This window comes from Hyla sarda, chromosome 8, assembly GCF_029499605.1.
Source record: "Hyla sarda isolate aHylSar1 chromosome 8, aHylSar1.hap1, whole genome shotgun sequence".
Taxonomy (NCBI): domain Eukaryota; kingdom Metazoa; phylum Chordata; class Amphibia; order Anura; family Hylidae; genus Hyla; species Hyla sarda.
The window spans coordinates 112,087,919-112,111,244 of NC_079196.1; the positions used below are offsets into that span (position 1 = coordinate 112,087,919).

At 43.5% G+C, this 23,326-nt stretch overlaps 1 protein-coding gene across 1 annotated transcript; it reads right to left on the bottom strand.

Annotated features, from left to right (window-relative positions):
- Positions 1-3,675: 3,675 nt before the first annotated feature.
- LOC130283925 (gamma-crystallin-3-like) lies at positions 3,676-16,442 on the bottom strand. The gene is made up of 3 exons (XM_056533691.1): positions 16,434-16,442; positions 8,683-8,925; positions 3,676-3,948 (listed from the first exon to the last, which is right to left on the bottom strand). Exons 1-3 carry the CDS (start codon positions 16,440-16,442, stop codon positions 3,676-3,678), a joined length of 525 nt encoding a protein of 174 aa, XP_056389666.1.
- Positions 16,443-23,326: the final 6,884 nt, after the last annotated feature.

The following is a 23,326-nucleotide window of genomic DNA, read 5'->3' on the forward strand; positions in this document are numbered from 1 at the left end:
AGTAGAGCACAGAAAAACTTTCTGGGAAACTACTGATCCCAGAAAGCTATCACACTATAAATTAAATCATGTTGTACTGTGCAGTGGGCTAACTTCAGTTACATGTCACCTGTATTGCTGTGTCCAATGTGTCCTGTATTGCTGCAGTACAAATCCCAGCAGTGTGAGTGCAAATCAAACCCATAGAAAGCTATCCCATTTTTTGAGTTTAGTCAACATTTAGTCAGCATTTCTAGCTGGGTTTAACATACATCTGCATTAAAAGGGTTGAGAATGAATAGCCACTGAAGGCCAAGTTACCTGTATTTTTGCGGTTTAATAAAACATATAGCATTTGTAGCTTGCCGAGGAAAGAGAAAAAGTACCCCGTCCATGTTCTCTATCAGTAAGCATGTTGGTGGCAGTACTGGCTCTGTTGGCATCATTCATTTACTTAGGACCAGTGCAGATAGCAGCAGCAGCCAAGTGCCAGGTGGTTGTTGTTGTAGTAGCAGCAGCATCAGCAAGCAAAAGTTGTCCATGTCCTCAATGGGTTGTTTAGTTTCGGAGGATAACGCGGCCACTGTGGACTCATTGGCTCGTTATTGTTCATCTCAAGAGGAGAAAGAGTCCGACAATAAGACATTGAGCCATATGTAGATTCCTCATGGTCTACAGACACATGATGTGGTAGAAATATCCTTCCTAAATGGTCGGTTCCATCATCTCTTTCTTTGCTTCCCCCTCTAGTGTTAAGCAGAAGGAAAACATTATCCACAAGAAGGAGTTGTGTGAGGACAGCCAGCTTTTGGTGTGTCAAGGATGACCCTTATATTTCTGATGACTGATCAATATATTAATACTAATATGCCATTGCTGATGCTGGAGAAAGATATTTGTTAAACTACCCTGAACCCATAAACCAGCTTGCTTTGAGGAAGATACAGATTGTATAGAAGGGCAAAGATCTGGAATTTCCAGTATGAAAGCAAGAGGGCCGCATAAATGAACTTTGGCCAAGAAAGAAATAAATGCTAAATATGCTAATATATACAGAGATAAAGCTCAACTAACCAATCAAAATGTAACATGATGATTTTGACATCACAACTAAACTTTCCTTTTTTTGTCAAATGTAAAAGCAATGTACTTCCATGTAATTAAACAGAATTCCTTTGGGGCAGATGCTTAGCGAGTATGCTGAGAAGGAGATATGATACCAACATTCTGTCTGATGTGTATTCCTTGTGCCGGCAATCAGCAGTATACAGCGACAGTCACTCACATTCTAATGCTTCACCTCAGGCCAGCCTTGACAGGGATACTCTAAGGCATCATCGTGGATATGCTGAAAAGGAGCAGGTGCTAATACATCAGAAATTCCTACTAAGGACACTGATGGGGACAATGAGGAGGAGTTTGATAATAATGAACATGAGGTCAGTGATAAAGTGAGTAGCCAGCATATGGCCAGAACATTTGTCAACCGTACCAGACATAGGCCTGCTGGTATGATCAACTCAGGAGCAGATGATGTTGACTTTTTATGCTTAAGAAAAAAGCCTTCCAGAGGAAGGACACAGCTGAGTCGGGTGGTGGTGTAGCTATCTCTTTACAGCATTCTCCCATGTAGAAATTCTTTACTATCTTACCAGATGCCGAAACCAAAGTTTCATCTCTGCAAAAAGGATGTAAGGCACAGCCAGGTTCCGAGTTTAGAAGTTACAACTCTACGTAAGCACATGGAGTAGCATCAAAAGCCATGACAAGTATCACTAGTCCACCACTGCCTGCAGTCCTTTGGTTAAAACTAGTACTAGTCCACCACCCCTGCTATCCATCATATACTTCAAGCCACCAGTCCACCACCACCTGCTGTCCCCTGGCTACTACAACTACCACCAGTCTACCACTGCCTGCTGTACACTGCTACTACAACTACCACCAGTGAATGAAACCCATCTATGCATATGAAGGAAAAATGTTTAAAAAAATTAATCATGAAAAGTAAAAACATATGCTGTATTTATCGGTGTATAACTCACACTGGTGTATAACACGCACCCTCATTTTAATAGGAAAATTTGAGGGAAAAAATAAATGCAAAATGAATGACTTGGAAGCTCTGATTTCAATGCCTCATTGATTCCCCCTGCCCAACTTTGATTCCCCCTGCTCCTGAGTTTGGTCCCCCCCAGTGCCACATCATTCCTCCCCTTTTATTAGCCACTCTGCCACATTTAACTCCCCCCACTCATCGTTCCCCCCTGCTCATCATTCCCGCCTTCTCATTATTCCCCCCGCTCCTCCCCGCTCATTATTTCTCCCCTGCTCATTATTCCTCCCCCCTGCTCATTATTCCTGCCCCCCCTGCTCATTATCCCCCCCCCCCCCCCCCCCCCGCATTTAATATTTTTTATTTTCCATTACCCGGCAACGCTCCGGCAGGCTCAGGTCATACGACGGGTCTTGCAAGGATGTGCGGCAGGTAAAGCATGTTGAGTGACCTTTCCTGCCGGATCCTCTGCACGGCGTCAGAGATGTCATGCATCATTCCCTGCAGCCGCCGCTGGTCAGAGTGGCCGCAGCACCGGCTGATTGTTAAAGTTCAGCAGCCCAGCCGCGACCTCTTTAGAACAGCCACCAACGGCTACTGCAGGGAATGATGAGTGACGTCCCTGGCGCCGTACAGAGGAGCCGGCAGGGGATGTCACTCGTCATGCTTTATTTGCCGAACAGCCATGCAAGACCTGCTGCCTGACCTGAGCCTGCCAGAGCGTGGCCAAATAATGGAATATAAAAAAATATAAAATGTAAAAGGGAGAAATATTTGCCCGGAGCAGCCGCCACTGGTCACTGTTTTAAAGTGGCTGCAGCCGGGCTGCTGATTTTTAACAAGCAGCTGGCGCTGCGGACACTTTAAATCAGTGACCACAACATTTATCAGCGTATAACACGCAGTTAGGGTTTTTGCCTTAAATTTAAGTTGTAAAAGTGTGTGTTGTACCCCGATAAATATGGTAATACACAAGGCTTTTCATGTTCAATGCAAAATTTTCTTTTGTGCGTTTAATTCAAAGTTTTCAACATTAAGATTTTTTTTTGTACTGTACATCCTTATGAGATATGTCACATGTTAGGCATGGAAGAGTATTACAGTATTCTACAGAAACATATTGAATAAGGCCTTTTTTAGGCAAAGTTGTTTTTGGGTTTTGTTCACACAGCTGCTCTGCTCTGATAAATGGAGCTCTGTTTAAAAGTCTGTCTAAAGGACAGGAGTTCAGCGGAGAAAAAAATAGTTCATGTCTATTTTTCTTTCCTTGGTAAATTTCTATAAAATGCCCTGCTGAACTCAGATAAGATCTCTGATAGACCCCATTCAAGTCAATGGGATCCAACGGGACCCAGCAGTGTCAGTTGTGCTCCAACCCATTCTGGGTCCATTTGGTGGGTAAAAAAAACAAGACAGGTTGAAGCTCAGTGGCTGTGTTAAATTAACTTTAGTTCAAGGTGCTCTTTAAGGTAACATGACAAAATAGATGAAAAAAAAAGGCTTCTACAGTATATATCAAAAGCAAAAAATGACTTCTTCAAGAATATCAATTAGCATTTTATTTATTTTAAAACTGACAGCAGTGAAAGTTTAAAGCAAAGGCATTTTTAGTAGGAAATGCCAGCAATTCAATTATCTTATTAGAAATGATGGACACGCCTGAAGGAACCAATTCTGGGATTAGATGCTCCCCAGTCGCTAAATCTTCTGTACTCTCCAGGTTTTAGGTAATACTGACGTCCTCTGTAGTTGGGCTCCTCATAGAACATCCAGTAACCATCTTGTACTTGGCAGGAGTTGATGTCATTGTAGCGGTATCTCTCATACACATGAGGACAGTCTTCAGTGAACTCCATCATCTGACCTCTGAATTCTTCTTTCTCATAGATCCTGATTCTGAACGATCCCTGGTGCTGTTAACATTAAAAAGGATACATTTACATTAACCCTTTAAAGAGTACCTATCATGCTCTCTCCCTACCCCCCATCTTTCCCTGACTCTCACTGACACTATTGCTGTGTTTCTTTTCATTCAAAACCCCATCCTTCTACCTGATTTATTGTCTTCTTGGCTGCTCATTCAGCAGTCCTAGTGTGAGGGAGGAAGGGGTGTGTGGCCCAGCATAGAGGCTGTGAACACAGCAGCCGGCAGCTCTGAATCTTCTCCTCTCTGTTTACAGCTACATATGCAGAGAGAAGAAAGATCGGAACTCAGATAGTAAAATGCATATCGTCTGAGGTCTGAGGATCTCATCTTGGTACCTAATGGCAGTCAGGCTACCTGGAGGGCTATGCGGCCCCCCAAAGAAATGCCACCCCACATCATTACTGACCCACCGCCAAACCGGTCATGCTGGAGAATGCTGCAGGCAGCAAAACGTTCTCCACGGCGTCTCCAGACTCTGTCACATCTGTCACATGTGCTCAGTGTGAACATGCTTTTATCTGTGAAGTCAGATGGATAGCTTCAAAGAGGAACACAGGTCTGTGCGTGGCGCTGGACACAAGTGATTCACACGAATGGATAAAAGCAAGATAGTTTATTCTCCCATCATGCAACACGTTTCAGTGCAACAGCAGCTTCATCAGGCAGATCGCCGGGGTCCCGCTGTTGGGGACCCCCAGGATCTCGGCTGCTGCACCCCACTATCATTACTGCACAGAGCAGACTCACTCCGTGCATAATGACGGGCAATACAGGTGCCGGAGCATCGTGACGTCACGGCTCTGCCCCCTCGTGATGTCACGGCCTGCCCCTTTAATGCAAGTCTATGGGAGGGGGTGGGATGGCTTCCACGCTCCCTCCCATAGACTTGTATTGAGGGGCGGGCTGTTACGTCACGAGGTGGCGTAGCCGTGATGTAACGATGCTCCGGCCCCTGTATTGCCCGTCATTACGCACGAAGCGAGTTTGCTTTGTGCTGTAATGATAGTGGGGTGCCGCAGGCGAGATCTCGGGGGTCCCCAGCAGCCGGTGATCTGACATCTTATCCCTTATCCCTTATCCTTTTTTACTACGCTTAGATTCGCATTGTGTCTCCTCTGTCTTTTTCTATATATTTCTGTTGATGTTTTTACTTTTGGAAGACATCAGAGGGCTTCTAAGTTCAGCAGAAATTTTTAAATTTTTCACAAAATTTTCAAAATCTGAATTTTTCAGGAACCAATTTTTGAAGTGGATTTTAGGGGCCTTCATATAAGAAATACCCCAAAAATTATATTTTTCATTTTCATGGACAACTGTTAAAAAAATCTGTCAGACACCTGTTGGGTGTAAGTGCTCACTGTACCCCTTATTGAATTCTGTGAGGGGTGTAGTTTCCAACATGTGGTCACATGTGGGGGGGGGGGGGGGTCCACTGTTCTCGCACCATGGGGGCTTTGTAAATGCTCATGACTTTTAAAAGCACAATGGTGCTCCTTCTCTTCTAAGCCCTGTAGTGCGCCAGCGGAGCACTTTACCTCCACATATGGGGTATTTATATACTAAGAAGAAATGGTGTTACAAATTATGGTGGGCTTTTTTCCTATTACCGCTTGTGAAAATTTGGGATGACACCAGCACTTTAGTGAAAAAATGCAAAGTTTTCATTTTCACGTCCAACCTAAACGAAAATTCTTCAAACACATGTGGGGTGTTAAGGCTCACTATACCCCTTGTTACATTCCATGAGGGGTGTAGTTTCCAAAATGGGGTCACATGTGGGTGTATTTATTTTTTCCGTTTATGTCAGAACCGTTGTAACGATCAGCCACCCCTGTGCAAATCATCTCAAATGTACATGGCGCTCTCACTCCATAGCATGTTACCTCCACATATGGGGCATTACAAATTTTGGGGGTCTTTTTTTCCTTTTACCTTTTGTGAAAATGAAAAGTATGGAGCAACCCCAGTATGTTATTGTAAAAAATTATATTTTTACAATAACATGCTGGAGTAGACCCTAACTTTACCTGTTCATGAGGGGTAAAAGGAGAAAAAGCCCCCAAAATTTGTTAGACAATTTCTCCAGACTACGGAAATACCCCATATGTGGCACTAAACGACAGAGCTCCAAAGTGAGAGGGCATCATGGGCATTTGAGGCCTAAATTAGGGATGTGCATGGGACGGACCTGGATGCAAGAATTACACTTATCTCCGATACCAAAATTACCCTGCGACAGTGTTTCCCAAACAGTGTGCCTCCAGCTGTTGCAAAACTCCCAGCATGCCTGGACAGTCAATGGCTGTCCGGCAATACTGCGGGTATTTGTTTTGCAACAGCTATAGGCTCCTTTTAGGAAACAGTGTCGTACAAGAAGTTTTAAATTTTTATTGGGGGGGGGCACCTATCCCCCTTTTTTTCGGGGACCCGACTGACCCAGAATCGCCGCAAATCACAGATCTGAATTACTCATCGATTTGTGGCGATCGCCGACATGGGGGTGGGGGGGACGGTTCCACGTGGTGCCTGCTGAATGATTTCAGCAGGCATCCCGGTCCGGTCCCCAGAGAGCAGTGAGGACCGGAATTCCCATGAGCGCACAGGTACGCCTTGTGTCCATAAGTACCTGGACCTCAGGGTGTACCTCTGGGCCCTGTCTCCTTAAGGGGTTAATATTGCAGAATTAGGAAAAAAATGAATAGTCATAAAAATTAAAATTCAGATATGTTCATAATGATGTACTAAGGTTGAGTTGGGGGAAACTAAAGGACACATAGTTTCCTGTTTCATGTTCCATAGTTTTTCATGAGGGTTATTTGCTTCTCTTGTCTAGTCTTGCACCATAAACACCATAAACATGGACTAGATGTCAATAATTTCCTAATATCAGCCAGGCAAAATAAGTGTGATAAAAAAAAAAGCTTAAATAGTGCTCAATGCCTGCTTATTTGCCTTTTTACAGAAGGCTGGACTAGGAGATAACCAATTAGACTGATTAATGCATAAATCATTGTTTATGAAAGTCCCCAATGGGAACTAAAATAATGGTGAAAAAAAGCAATTATTTCAATACTCAACTCAACATTTTTTGTTTTGTTTTACAACTATTAAAAATATTTACAAAAAAGCTGGAATCACCATATTCTGACCTATATAATTGTTTTTCATAAATGGAGCTTTGTCATAGTTAATTTTTATTTATTTTTTAACATTTTCATTATTTCCTTTTGATTTTGTTTCAGCCCTGTTTCTAAACATTCCTCAATGAAATTAGAATTAGAACCCATGTCAATTAGAACCCATGTTTCTTTTTAGGATATTTTAGGCTTACAGAGCTTATTTTTACACTGTGTGATCTCATGATTAACAATGTAAATAATAAAACAATAATTAACCCCTTAAGAACGAACCCATTTTTTACCTTAATGACCAGGCTCTTTTTGTTCAATTTGACATGTATCTCTTTAAATGGTAATAACTTTACAATGCTTTTTCTGAGCGGAGCAATCCTGAGATCGTTTTTTCGTGACATATTGTACTTTATGTAAGTGGTGCATTTTTGTTGACCCATGCAACATTTTTTGTGAAAAACTCCAAAATGTCTGGAGTTTAGTAAAAAAAAAATTATGGTGTACACTGTGCGGTAATAGTGATGTTATATTTATTCTGTGGGTCAGTATGATTATGGCGATAGCCATTTTATATAGCTTTCTATGTTCTTTTTCTTTTTCTCAGCAAAATTCTCTTTCTGCCATTCATTTTCCAACAGCCGTAACTTTTTATTTTTTGTCCGATGCCATTGAGTAAGGACTTTTTTTTGTGGAATGAGCTCTACTTTTTATTGGCATCATTTTGAGATACATGTTACCTTTTGATCTTTTTTATTCCGCTATTTTTACTAAAATAGGCAAATTTTACGCTTTTTTTGTTGTTTTTTGTTTTACAATGTTCACTGTGCCGGATAATTTACATTATAGTTTTATAGTACACGTCATTACGGACGTGGCAATACCTATTATGTATGTTATTTGCGTTTTTGATCTTTTCGGTGATCTTTTTCTTTTGGTAAAGGGGCATTTTTTTTATTTTTTTTTACACTTCTTACTTTTATTGAAGAACTTTTTCTTAAATTTTTTACACTTCTTACAGCCAGTGGCTGGATCTCACAGGCTTCCGTAGCAGGCAGACAAGAGGTCATGATCTGACCTCCTGCTGCCATAGCAACCAAAGGCAACCCACAATCGTATTGCAGCGCCACCGTTGGTGAACAGGGGGAGTGCTCTCCCCCTGACAACACCATAGATGCCGTGATCAGGATTGATCACGGCATCTATGGGTTTAATGCTGCTAGGACGTGCGGGATCACGGCTCCGGCAGCTGCGGTGGGACAGCCGGGTCCCGCAGCAGTGCCGGAGATCGCTAGGACGTATGTATATGTCCCAGAGCACGAATGTGTCGGGTGCTGGGATGTATTATCATGTCCTATAGTGGAAAGGGGTTAAGGGCTGATTTACTGATTTTTGATCACATCGTAGAAAAAATGAAATAATAAATTACCAAAATGCTAAAAATTAAAACTACAGATCAAAAAAATAAAAAAAAAAATCACATAGCTTTGTCTATCTCACCCAACATGTCAGTTTTGGAAAGAGAATAAAGACTCATTACAAAGAAACTATAAATACAGTGTTGATATAAAAAGCATCTGCGACCAACTGACCTGAGGGCTAATGCGACAAGATCTAATGGAGTCATTATAACCCATCCATTGCTGGAAGTCAGGATATTCTCCTCTATGCAGAAAATACTGGTGTCCTCTGTAGTTGGGGTGTTCATATAGGATCCAGTTTCCACTTTCTACACGGATAGAATTGCAGCGTCTAAAGTATGAGGACAAGTCTGGACATTCTGAGTGACACTCGTAAGAGCGGCCCTGGAAATTCCTATCCTCGAAGAAAATAATCTATGAAATAAAAGGTCAATATAATATAACAGCTTAGCCATAGTAAAAAGCGAAACATTTTGAGATGATCCACAAATATGAAATATGCATATTATTATTATTATTATTATTAGTAGTAGTAGTAGTAGTAGTAGTATTGCTGTTGTTGTTGTTATTGTTGTTGTTGTTGTTGTTATTATTACAGAATTAGGGCCATGTTAGGGACACTTTGTCAATATGCTATTGAATTAACTATTGCTATGAGCTAAATCATCAGATATTTTTCAATCAACAGATATGTATACACATATTCATAAATAAGGTATATATATATATATATATATATATATATATATATTGCATACACATCCAGGACAGACAATATAAGGGTAAAGTGAGCAGTGAGAATTTGTATAAGGCTGGGTCTACACAAATTGTTAACTAATATTAAAATTTACGTTCAGATTTTCCGCAGAAAATATGGCAATGTTCTATTTTGTGCCTGCCTTTACACTGATCGGTGCTGCATTTCCTGGGAATATTTTTAAATATGTAATACATTGTATGCTGTAGGAACCAAGTCCTAAACAGATTTACTACACAGACCTCTCATGTTATCAGTATAAAATTAATGTGGAAGATGCCCAACACTCCTCAAAGTAAAAATAAAGTCTTAGAATTGGTTTTGGATGTAGGGGTTTGATGGCTTGAACATACACATATTGTAGTTTTTAAATTTTTTTTTATCTCACTCACATGTATTATATATTCTAACATTTTAGATTTTAATGTTTAATGATTTATTTTATAACTGATTATTTTCATGGACTCTCATGCACAATTTTTTTGAGGCATATAATGCAGCTGCCTACTACTATCAAGTTGTAGCATTAAAGGGGTATTCAGGCAAAAACTTTTTTTTATATATCAAGTGGCTCCGGAAAGTTTGTAAATTACTTCTATTAAAAAATCTTAATCCTTCTAATAGTTATTAGCATCTGAAGATTTCTGTCTAACTGCTCATTGATGATGTCACGTCCCGAGAGCTGTGCATGATGGGAAAATATCCCCATAGGAACTGCACAGCTCCTGGGACGTGAGTCATCAAAGAGCAGTTAGGCAGAAAACAACAACTCAACTTCAGAAGCTAATAACTATTGGAAGGATTAAAATGTTTTAATCAAAGAATCAAAGTAATTTACAAATCTAATAAAAACCTATAGCTTATGCCTCTAGGACCTCACCAATGGTGCATAACGGTGTGGGCAAAGATAGATGTAACAGCGTTTATTCAAAAATTGCTTTTAATTCAGATATAAAATGTAATATATATATAAATAAAACAGTAGCAAAATATCACATTATACTGGCATTTATCTAATGAAAATCTCACTGGGCCCTAGTGAGATATCAAAAATTGAATAAATAAATGAATATTCAAATAAGTCCATAAATCTGCAGATAAAAAATATAAAAATAAAAATACCAATAAAATATTTCTGTGAAAAATTTTTGGGATTTGTGGCAAAATTATTGTAACATAAAGTCAATGAAAAAAATAAATAAAAAAGTTGATGAATGAATGATACAGAGTATCTCTCACCACTGCTTCTGGCTTGATCTGTTGTAGTAGATGGGTCGCAGCCTTATGTTTCTCATGTGCCCCAATGAGTGGAAGGGGGGCACAGATTGGTGGATCTCCCTTAGCAGCCCTGTTGACAGGGGGGCAAATAGATGTTGCTTGTCGTGAGCTCCGATGGCAAGGGAGCAAGCGGCAGTTGCAGCGCTCGGGACCTCGTTCGCTTACCGGCTTAGCACAGACGGCACTAGTCTGGCACTCCGGCAGGAGTGTCAGTCGGCTCAGGTGCGACAATGCGTCTGCTGGTGATGGTACTCCGGGAGCAATGGAAGGTCCGGGATTAGCATCCCATGTGGAAGCAGGAGATGAGGCTATGCGATGCAATGGATGGTAAGGTTACAGCCAGGCAGGGCGGAGTAGAACAGGTTTAACTCCTCTGTTGCCGAGGTATTTGCAGATGGACGCTGATGGTGACTGTGTGAATAGTGCCAGATTTCTAAACGCGTTTCGGGGTACTGGGAAACAAAGATCTCCGACCCCTTCCTCAGTAGAAATGTGTATATATAAGCCGGTAAGCGAACGGGGTCCCGAGCGCTGCAACTGCCGCTTGCTCCCTTGCCATCGGAGCTCACGACAAGCAACATCTATTTGCCCCCCTGCCAATGGGGCTGCTAAGGGAGATCCACCAATCTGTGTCCCCCTTCCACTTATTGGGGCACATGAGAAACATAAGGCTGCGACCCATCTACTACAACAGATCAAGCCAGAAGCAGTGGTGAGAGATACTCTGTATCATTCATTCATCAACTTTTTTATTTATTTTTTTCATTGACTTTATGTTACAATAATTTTGCCACAAATCCAAACATTTTTTCACGGAACTATTTTATTGGTATTTTTATTTTTATATTTTTTATCTGCAGATTTATGGACTTATTTGAATATTAATTTATTTATACAATTTTTGATATCTCACTAGGGCCCAGTGAGATTTTCATTAGATAAATGCCAGTATAATGTGATATTTTGCTACTGTTTTATTTATATATATATATTACATTTTATGTCTGAATTAAAAGCAATTTTTGAATAAACGCTGTTACATCTATCTTTGCCCACACCATTATGCACCATTGGTGAGGTCCTAGAGGCATAAGCTATAGGTTTTTATTATTTCATATTATTGTTGCCGGTGGGGTCCGGCTTTAGCTTTAACTGCCTCTATCCTTCTGTTGTGAGCTGCACCTTATTTTTAAGTTTTTAATTTACAAACTTTTAACTGTTTAACTGTTTAACTTTCCAGAGCCAGTTGATATATAAAAAAAGTTTTGACCTGGAATACCCCTTTAAGTCTGTGTATGAAGAGCATAAGCTAGCATTCTCACCAGTTTTGTAAAAGAAACAGTTAGATTTATCAAGACCAGCACTTTAACCCCTTAAGGACCAGGCCATTTTACACCTTAAGGACCAGAGCGTTTTTTGCAATTCTGACCACTGTCACTTTAAACATTAATAACTCTGGAATGCTTTTAGTTATCATTCTGATTCCGAGATTGTTTTTTCGTGACATATTCTACTTTAACTTAGTGGTAAAATTTTATGGTAACTTGCATCCTTTCTTGGTGAAAAATCCCAAAATTTGATGAAAAAAATGAAAATTTTGCATTTTTCTAACTTTGAAGCTCTCTGATTGTAAGGAAAATGGATATTCAAAATAAAAAATTTTTGGGTTCACATATACAATATGTCTACTTTATGTTTGCATCATAAAATTTATGAGTTTTTACTTTTGGAAGACACCAGAGGGCTTCAAAGTTCAGCAGCAATTTGGAAATTTTTCACAAAATTTTCAAACTCGCTATTTTTCATGGACCAGTTCAGGTTTGAAGTGGATTTGAAGGGTCTTCATATTAGAAATACCCCATAAAAGACCCCATTATAAAAACTACACCCCCCAAAGTATTCAAAATGACATTCAATAAGTGTATTAACCCTTTAGGTGTTTCACAGGAATAGCAGAAAAGTGAAGGAGAAAATTCACAATCTTCATTTTTTACACTCGCATGTTCTTGTAAACCCAATTTTTGAATTTTTGCAAGGGGTAAAAAGGAGAAAATTTTTACTTGTATTTGTAGCCCAATTTCTCTCGAGTAAGCACATACCTCATATGTCTATGTTAATTGTTCAGCGGGCGCAGTAGAGGGCTCAGAAGGGAAGGAACGACAAATGGTTTTTGGGGGGCATGTCACCTTTAGGAAGCCCCTATGGTGCCAGGACAGCAAAAAAAAAACACATGGCATACCATTTTGGAAACTAGACCCCTCAGGGAACGTAACAAGGGGTAAAGTGAACCTTAATACCACACAGGTGATTCACGACTTTTGCATATGTAAAAAATAAAAATAAATGTTTTACCTAAAATGCTTGGTTTCCCAAAAATGTTACATTTTTAAAAAGGATAATAGCAGAAAATACCCCCCAAAATTTGAAGCCCAATTTCTCCCGATTCAGAAAACACCCCATATGGGGGTGAAAAGTGCTCTGCTGGCGCACTACAGGTCTCAGAAGAGAAGGAGTCACATTTGGCTTTTTGAAAGCAAATTTTGCTCTGGGGGCATGCCGCATTTAGGAAGCCCCTATGGTGCCAGAACCGCAAAAAAAACCCACATGGCATACCATTTTGGAAACCAGACCCCTCGGGGAACGTAAAAAGGGGTAAAGTGAACCTTAATACCCTACAGGTGTTTCACGACTTTTGCATCTGTTAAAAAAAAAAAAAATTTACCTAAAATGCTTGGTTTCCCAAAATTTTTAAATTTTTAAAAAGGGTAATAGCAGAAAATACCCCCCAAAATTTGAAGCCCAATTTCTCCCGCTTCAGAAAACACCCCATATGGGGGTGAGAAGTGCTCTGCTGGCGCACTACAGGTCTCAGAAGAGAAGGAGTCACATTTGGCTTTTTGAAAGCAAATTTTGCTCTGGGGGCATGCCGCATTTAGGAAGCCCCTATGGTGCCAGAACCGGAAAAAAAAAAACACATGGCATACCATTTTGGAAACCATACCCCTCGGGGAACGTAAAAAGGGGTAAAGTGAACCTTAATACCCTACAGGTGTTTCACGACTTTTGCATATGTTAAAAAAAAAAAAAAATTTTTACCTAAAATGCTTGGTTTCCCAAAATTTTTACATTTTTTAAAAGGGTAATAGCAGAAAATACCCCCCAAAATTTGAAGCCCAATTTCTCCCGATTCAGAAAACACCCCATATGGGGGAGAGAAGTGCTCTGCTGGCGCACTACAGGTCTCAGAAGAGAAGGAGTCACATTTGGCTTTTTGAAAGCAAATTTTGCTCTGGGGGCATGCCGCATTTAGGAAGCCCCTATGGTGCCAGGACAGCAAAAAAAAAACACATGGCATACCATTTTGGAAACTAGACCCCTCGGGGAACGTAACAAGGGGTAATATGAACCTTAATACCCCACAGGTGATTCACAACTTTTGCATATGTAAAAAAAAAAAAAAATTTACCTAAAATGTTGGTTTCCCCAAAATTTTTGATTTTTAAAAAGGGTAATAGCAGAAAATACCCCCCCATAATTTGTAACACAATTTCTCCCGAGTACGGCGATACCCCATATGTGACCCTAAACTGTTGCCTTGAAATACGACAGGGCTCCAAAGTGAGAGCGCCATGCGCATTTGAGGCCTGAATTAGGGATTGCATAGGGGTGGACATAGGGGTATTCTACGCCAGTGATTCCCAAATAGGGTGCCTCCAGCTGTTGTAAAAGTCCCAGCATGCCTGGACAGTCAGTGGCTATCTGGTAATACTGGGAGTAGTTGTTTTGCAACAGCTGGAGGCTCCGTTTTGGAAACAGTGGCGTACCAGACGTTTTTCATTTTTATTGGGGAGGGGGAGGGGGGCTGTGTAGGGGTATGTGTATATGTAGTGTTTTTTACTTTTTATTTTATTTTTTGTGTTAGTGTAGTGTAGTGTTTTTAGGGTACAGTCGCACGGGCGGGGGGTTCACAGTAGTTTCTCGCTGGCAGTTTGAGCAGGGGCAGAAAATTTGCCTCAGCTCAAACTTGCAGCCGGATACTTACTTTAATCCTCCGCCCATGTGAGTGTACCCTGTACATTCACATTGGGGGGGGGAACATCCAGCTGTTGCAAAACTACAACTCCCAGCATGTACAGTCTATCAGTGCATGTTGGGAGTTGTAGTTTTGCAACAGCTGGAGGCTCCGTTTTGGAAACGGTGGCGTACCAGACGTTTTTCATTTTTATTGTAGGGGTATGTGTATATGTAGTGTTTTTTTACTTTTTATTTTATTGTGTGGTAGTGTAGTGTAGTGTTTTTAGGGTACAGTCGCACGGGCGGGGGTTCACAGTAGTTTCTCGCTGGCAGCTTGAGCTGCAGCAGAAAATTTGCTGCAGCTCAAACTTGCAGCCGGATACTTACTGTAATCTTCCGCCCATGTGAGTGTACCCTGTACATTCACATTGGGGGGGGGGGAACATCCAGCTGTTGCAAAACTACAACTCCCAGCATGTACGGTCTATCAGTGCATGCTGGGACTTGTAGTTTTGCAACAGCTGGAGACACACAGGTTGTGAAACACCGAGTTTGGCAACAAACTCAGTCTTTTGCAACCAGTGTGCCTTCAGCTGTTGCAAAAGCTACAACCCCCAGCATGTACGGACAGCGGAAGGGCATGCTGGGTGTTGTAGTTATGCAACAGCGGGAGGCATACTACTTTGGCTGGGGATGCTGGGGATTGTAGTTATGCAACAGCTGGAGACACACTGGTTTGCTACTTAACTCAGTGTGCCTTCAGCTGTTGCAAAACTACAACTCTCAGCAGTCACCGACAGCCAACGGGCATGCTGGGAGTTGTAGTTATGCAACCACCAGATGCACCACTACAACTCCCAGCATGCACTTAAGCTGTTTGTGCAAGCTGGGAGTTGTAGTTACACAACAGCTGAAGGTACATTTTTCCATAGAAAGAATGTGCCTCCAGCTGTTGCAAAACCATAAGTCCCAGCATGCCCATAAGTGCATGCTGGGAGTTGTGGTGGTCTGCCTCCTCCTGTTGCATAACTACAGCTCCCATCATGCCCTTTTTGCATGCTGGGAGCTGTTGCTAAGCAACAGGAGGAGGCTGTCACTCACCTCCTGCTGCTGCTTGATCGCCGCACAGGTCAGTCCCGCCGCCGCCGCCGTCGTCGCCCCTGGGGCCCCGATCCCAACATTAACGCCGGGGATCGGGGTCCCCAGCACCAGGGGTGCACGTCCCGCACCCGCTCACGTCCTCCGGAAGAGGGGCGGAGCGGGTGCGGGAGTGACACCCGCAGCAGGCGCCCTGATTCGTCGGCCGGTAATCCGGCCGACGAATCAGGGCGATCGTGAGGTGGCACCAGTGCCACCTCACCCCTGCAGGCTCTGGCTGTTCGGGGCCGTCTCTGACGGCCCCGATCAGCCAGTAATTCCGGGTCACTGGGTCACTGGAGACCCGATTGACCCGGAATCGCCGCAGATCGCTGGACTGAATTGTCCAGCGATCTGCGGCCATCGCTGACATGGGGGGGCATAATGACCCCCCTGGGCGATATGCCGCGATGCCTGCTGAACGATTTCAGCAGGCATCGGGCACCGGCTCCCCTCCGGCTAGCGGCAGGGGGCCGGGAAAGGACAGGACGTACTCCTACGTCCTCGGTCCTTAAGGACTCGGAAACGGGGGCGTAGGAGTACGTCCATTGTCCTTAAGGGGTTAAACACCCTTCTTAAATTGAAGATCAAATCTAATTTAAAAAAAAATTATAATTCCCTCAAAACCAACTAATGCATTATATATTCTGCATGATCTAAACAAGGTCATATAACATAACATAAATAATAGATACATTAAAATATAAAAGTGAAATGTATTGAGTTGAAAACTTACCTTTCCCATTTTACCTTATGAGCTAGTTGATCACTCCTAGTCTCAGCTGTAAAATAGCAGGAGTGTAGAGGCCTATATATACGTCCTCTATTGCCTTTAGAACGTGCTGACATTTAATCCAGCTATTGAAAAGCATTGTTACACTCATTGAAGATTGTTCAGCATTGTTGTAGTATTTTTGCCTGCTCTACTTTTCAGAAGCTTCTCCCAGACCACTACACAGAAAGCTTAAACAAATGCCTTCTGGTAAAAGTCAGAGTTGTAGAATTTTTGTTTAACATGTGTATACAGCAAAATAGCAGCAAATAGCTGTCAGAGACAGGAACAAGGAAGTAACATGCCTTGGTACTTAATGCCCCAGGACGTACCTTTATGTCCTGTACATGAAGCGACCAGCCAGGGACCCACTGGTAATGGTGGACATTAGCGATAAAGCTGATGTTCTCAATTTACCCTTCTCAATTAACCCTGAAGTATAATCAGTTCTTAGTTAGACTCATCGGACCACCCGGGACATATTCCACAGGGGTCTGACGAGTCAATATGGTGGCTGAAGGTCTCTGTACCTGCCTCTTGCCGCTCTGCTGCAATCTCCTCAGATCACAGATAGTACTGATCAATGCTATGCTTTCTCCTTTATCTTCTTTAGAGACATAAAAAATTGTAAGTTTGTTTAAAAAACTTTACTTTTAAATGTGAATAAGCCCCTCTCCCCATAAAAAATAAACCCCCGCCCTTTTTGCATTTTTCAAATAAAAAAGTGTAAAAAAAAAAACTGCGTTTGGTATTGATGTGTGCGTGAATTACCAAACTAAATTACGCTCCTATCCATACTCCCCCCCCCTTGATACCCAATGCCACCTCCAGATTGATTGCCTATCTCTTGCTAGCGGTGAGGACGGTTATACCATGACTATGGAAATTGACCGCTCCACCCAACGTATTGTCCTGGCTTCGTAAAGTTACCCACATCCACAGAATGGAAGAACTCATATCCATCACATACAGTCGCACGACTCGATTTGGCACCCCTGGACTGCTTTTTAATCATCCTCAGATTTTACTACTATGCCTCTAACAAGATAGTTCAGTGGTCATTCGCTCTGTCCAACAATGTGTAACTCTCCCCCTCCCACTTAACGCACAAAGGACCCCTCTCCCTTCCCCCCTCCTAAATTACATATAGGCTGCCGATATTGATTGGGTTCCGTGGAGGTCTGGAAGCTGTCCCACCCAAGAGGTACTCTTATTACTCTTCTTATTGTTCATTGTTCATCTTCATCTTCGGCCCCTCTCTTACCTTTTTCTTTCTCCCCCCCCCCCCCTTCTTTTCTTCCTCTCTCTTACTCTTTTCTTTCTTATCCTATTACCTACCTCCTTCCTATCGTCTCCTTCCTTTTCCTTTATAGTTATTAAACACTTACTTAATTATGTTATCAATGACAGTATTATTTTGCAATGACTCTTGCAATAGTGTAGACTTTATACCATGTTGCCACGTATTATGTCACTCCACAACATTGAATGTACCACAGCCATGTCACTGTATTCTGCTACTAGCGACTATAAGTACTTATATTATTGTACTGTGAATTTTTTTGCTCTGTGTAAGGTTTTTATATGTTGTTCACTTGAAAACTTAAAATAAAAAGTTTAAACTTGAAAAAAAAAATACATTTCCAAACTAAACAATATAATGTTAATTATTAGGGATGTCTGATACTGATACTAGTATCGGGGCCGATACTGTGCATTTGCATGGTAAAGGGGACTCATTTAATGTCCCCGATACCATGTCCGATACCTGCTGCATGTGACACACACATCACTCCTCCTCCTCCCCTGCGCCAAGCGTAATGCTACGGAGGAAGCAGAGTGACGTATATGTCACATGCTCCTCCATAAGATGCCATGAAGCGGATGGGAGGAGGGAGAACGGGGCAGTGGAGCGGCAGCACCCGACAGAGGACAGCTGCAGGTGAGCTGTCTGCAAGGAGGGAGCTGCTACTAATGTCTACAGGGGGGCCTGTTGTCTATGGGGGGGTGCTGCTGCTGTCTAAAGGGGGGCTCTGCTGCTGTCTAATGGCGGGGGCCTGCTGCTGTCTAAACAGGGGGCCCTGCTGCTGTCTAAACGGGGGGGGGGGGGGCTGCTGTCTAAACGGAGGGGCCTGCTGCTGTCTAAAGGTGAGGCCTACTGCTGTTTAAAATGGGGCCCACTGTCTAAAGGGGGGCTGCCATCTAGAGAGGGGCTGCTACTAATGTCTACAAGGGGGGCCTGCAGTCTACAGGGGGGCTGCTGTCTACAAGGGGGGCTGCTGTCTACAGGGGGGCTGCTGTCTACAGGGGGGATGCTACTAATGACTGCCGGGGGGCTGCTGCTAATGTCTGCAAGGGGATACTATCTAATATTAACCCCTTAAGGACCCGGGGGTTTTCCGTTTTTGCATTTTTGTTTTTTTCTCTTTACCTTAAAAAAATCCTAACTCTTTCAATTTTGCACCTAAAAATCCATATGATGGCTTATTTTTTGCACCACCAATTCTACTTTGTAATGACTTCAGTCATTTTACCTAAAAATGGACGGTGAAATGGAAAAAAAAATCATTGTGAGACAAAATAGAAAAGGAAACACCATCTTGTAAATTTTGGGGGCTCCCGTTTTTACACAGTACATTTTTCGGTAAACATGACACCTTTTCTTTATTCTGTAGGTCAATACGATTAAAGTGATACCCTACTTAAGTAGGTTTGATTTTTTTTGTACTTCTGGAAAAAATCATAACTACATGCAGGAAAAATAATATGTTGAAAATTGTCATCTTCTGACCCCTATAACTTTTAAATTTTTCCACGTATGAGGCAATATGGGGCTAATTTTTTGCGTCATGATCTGAAGTTTTTAGTGGTACCATCTTTGCATTGATAGGGCTTATTTTTATTCATTTTTTCATGATATTAAAAGTGACCAAAAATGCACTATTTTTGACTTTGGAATTTTTTTAGGCGCATGCCATTGAATGTGCGCTTTAATTAATGATATATTTTTATTATTTGGACATTTCTGCATGTGGCGATACCACATATGTTTATTTTTTTATTTACACAGTTTTTCTTTTTTAAATGGGAAAAGGGGGGTGATTTCAAACTTTTTTTAGGGAAGATGTGAAATGATCTTTATTCACTTTTTTTTCCACTTTTTTTTTGCAGTTTAATAGCTCCCCTAGGGAGCTATAACACTGCACACACTGATCTTTTATATTGTTCAATGGTTTCTCATAGGAAACCATGGATCAATGCCGCTTGACTGCTCATGCCTGGATCTAAGGCGCTGAGCAGTCATTCGGCGATCGGACAGCATGGATGCCCCTCCATGGGACCCTCTGGCTGTCCTGTAAGCTGTTTGGGATGCCGAAATTTCACAGTGGCGATCCCGAACAGCTCCCTGAGCTAACTGGTATTGTTTTACTTTCATTTTAGACGCGGCGTTCAACTTTGAATGCCGCATCTAAAGGGTTAATAGCGCGTGGCACCGCGATCAGTGCCACGCGCTATTAGCCATGGGTCCCGGCCGTCGTTAGAGGCCGGGCCCGACCCACTATGACGTTATAGAACGGGAGCGGACTCATGACGTACCGGTACGTCATGGTTCCTTAAGGGGTTAAAGGCAATCTTACTGTTACGCCGAGCGCTCCGGGTCCCCGCTCCTCCCCGGAGCGCTCACAGCATCCTCTCATTCGCAGCGCCCCGGTCAGACCTGCTGACCGGGTGCGCTGCAATATCACTCCCAGCCGGGATGCGATTTGCGATGCGGGAGGCGCCCGCTCGCGATGCGCATCCCGGCTCCCCTACCTGACCCGTTCCCCGTCTGTCTTGTCCCGGCGCGCGCGGCCCCGCTCCTTAGGGCGCGCGCGCCGGGTCTCTGCAATTTAAAGGGCCACTGCGCCACTGATTGGCGCAGCAGGCTTAATCAGTATGTTCACCTGTGCACTCCCTACTTATACCTCACTTCCCCTGCACTCCCTCGCCGGATCTTGTTGCCATTGTGCCAGTGAAAGCGTTTCCTTGTGTGTTCCTAGCCTGTGTTCCAGACCTCCTGCCGTTGCCCCTGACTATGATCCTTGCTGCCTGCCCTGACCTTCTGCTACGTCCGACCTTGCTCTTGTCTACTCCCTTGTACCGCACTTATCTTCAGCAGTCAGAGAGGTTGAGCCGTTGCTGGTGGATACGACCTGGTTGCTACCGCCGCTGCAAGACCATCCCGCTTTGCGGCGGGCTCTGGTGAATACCAGTAGCAACTTAGAACCGGTCCACCAACACGGTCCACGCCAATCCCTCTCTGGCACAGAGGATCCACCTCCAGCCAGCCGAATCGTGACAGTAGATCCGGCCATGGATCCCGCTGAAGTCCCACTGCCAGTTGTCGCCGACCTCACCACGGTGGTCGCCCAGCAGTCGCAACAGATAGCGCAACAAGGCCACCAGCTGTCTCAACTGACCGTGATGCTACAGCAGCTATTACCACAGCTTCAGCAACAATCTCCTCGGCCAGCTCCTGCACCTCCTTCGCAGCGAGTGGCCGCTTCCGGCCTACGATTATCCTTGCCGGATAAATTTGATGGGGACTCCAAGTTTTGCCGTGGCTTTCTTTCGCAATGTTCCCTGCACTTGGAGATGATGTCGGACCAGTTTTCTACTGAAAGGTCTAAGGTGGCTTTCGTAGTCAGCCTTCTGTCTGGGAAAGCTCTGTCATGGGCTACACCGCTCTGGGACCGCAATGACCCTGTCACTGCCTCTGTACACTCCTTCTTCACGGAGATTCGAAGTGTCTTTGAGGAACCTGCCCGAGCCTCTTCTGCTGAGACTGCCCTGCTGAACCTGGTCCAGGGTAATTTTTCTGTTGGCAAGTACGCCATCCAATTCCGTACTCTTGCCTCCAAATTATCCTGGAATAATGAGGCCCTCTGCGCGACCTTTAAAAAAGGCCTATCCAGCAACATTAAAGATGTGCTGGCCGCACGAGAAATTCCTGCTAACCTGCATGAACTTATTCATCTTGCCACCCGCATTGACATGCGTTTTTCCGAAAGGCGTCAGGAGCTCCGCCAGGATATGGACTTTGTTCGCACGAGGCGGTTTCTCTCCCCGGCTCCTCTCTCCTCTGGTCTTCTGCAATCCGTTCCTGTGCCTCCCGCCGTGGAGGCTATGCAAGTTGACCGGTTTCGCTTGACACCTCAAGAGAGGACACGACGCCGCATGGAGAATCTTTGCCTGTACTGTGCCGGTACCGTACACTTCTTGAAGGATTGTCCTATCCGCCCTCCCCGCCTGGAAAGACGTACGCTGACTCCGCACAAAGGTGAGACAGTTCTTGATGTGAACTCTGCTTCTCCACGCCTTACTGTGCCTGTGCGGATATCTTCTTCTACCTTCTCCTTCTCTGCTATGGCCTTCTTGGATTCCGGATCTGCAGGAAATTTAATTTTGGCCCCTCTCATCAACAGGTTCAACATCCCGGTGACCAGTCTCGCCAGACCCCTCTACATCAATTCTGTTAACAATGAAAGATTGGACTGTACCGTGCGTTACCGCACGGAACCTCTCCTAATGTGCATCGGACCCCATCACGAAAAAATTGAATTTTTGGTCCTTTCCAACTGCACTTCAGAAATTCTTCTTGGATTACCGTGGCTTCAACGCCATTCCCCAACCCGTGATTGGTCCACAGGAGAAATCAAGAACTGGGGTACTTCTTGTCTCAGGGACTGTCTTAAACCAGTTCCCAGTACTCCCTGTCGTGACCCTGTGGTTCCCCCGGTATCCGGTCTTCCTAAGGCTTATATGGACTATGCTGATGTTTTTTGCAAAAAGCAAGCAGAGACTTTACCTCCTCACAGGCCTTATGACTGTCCTATTGACCTCCTCCCGGGTACTACTCCACCCCGGGGCAGAATCTATCCTCTGTCTGCTCCAGAGACTCTAGCCATGTCGGAGTACATCCAGGAGAATTTAAAAAAGGGGTTTATCCGCAAGTCCTCCTCTCCTGCCGGAGCTGGATTTTTTTTTGTGTCCAAAAAAGATGGCTCCCTACGCCCTTGCATTGATTACCGCGGACTTAATAAAATCACGGTAAAAAAACGCTACCCCTTACCTCTTATCTCGGAACTCTTTGATCGCCTACAAGGCGCCCACATCTTTACCAAACTGGACTTAAGAGGTGCTTATAATCTCATCCGCATCAGGGAGGGGGACGAATGGAAGACTGCATTTAACACCAGAGATGGACACTTTGAGTATCTGGTCATGCCCTTTGGCTTGTGCAACGCCCCTGCCGTCTTCCAAGACTTTGTTAATGACATTTTTCATGATCTCCTATATTCCTGTGTTGTGGTTTATCTGGACGATATTCAGATTTTTTCTGCCAACTTAGAAGAACACCGGCAGCATGTCCGCATGGTTCTTCAGAGACTTCGAGACAATCAACTTTATGCCAAAATGGAGAAATGTCTCTTTGAATGTCAATCTCTTCCTTTCCTAGGATACTTGGTCTCTGGCCAGGGACTACAAATGGACCCAGATAAACTTTCTGCCGTCTTAGATTGGCCACGCCCCTCCGGACTCCGTGCTATCCAACGTTTTTTGGGGTTCGCCAATTATTACAGACAATTCATTCCACACTTCTCCACTATTGTGGCCCCTATTGTGGCTTTAACCAAGAAAAATGCCAATCCTAAGTCCTGGTCTCCCCAAGCGGAAGACGCATTTAAACATCTCAAGTCTGCCTTTTCTTCTGCTCCCGTGCTCTCCAGACCTGACCCATCTAAACCCTTTCTATTGGAGGTAGATGCCTCCTCTGTGGGAGCTGGAGCTGTCCTTCTACAAAAAAATTCTTCCGG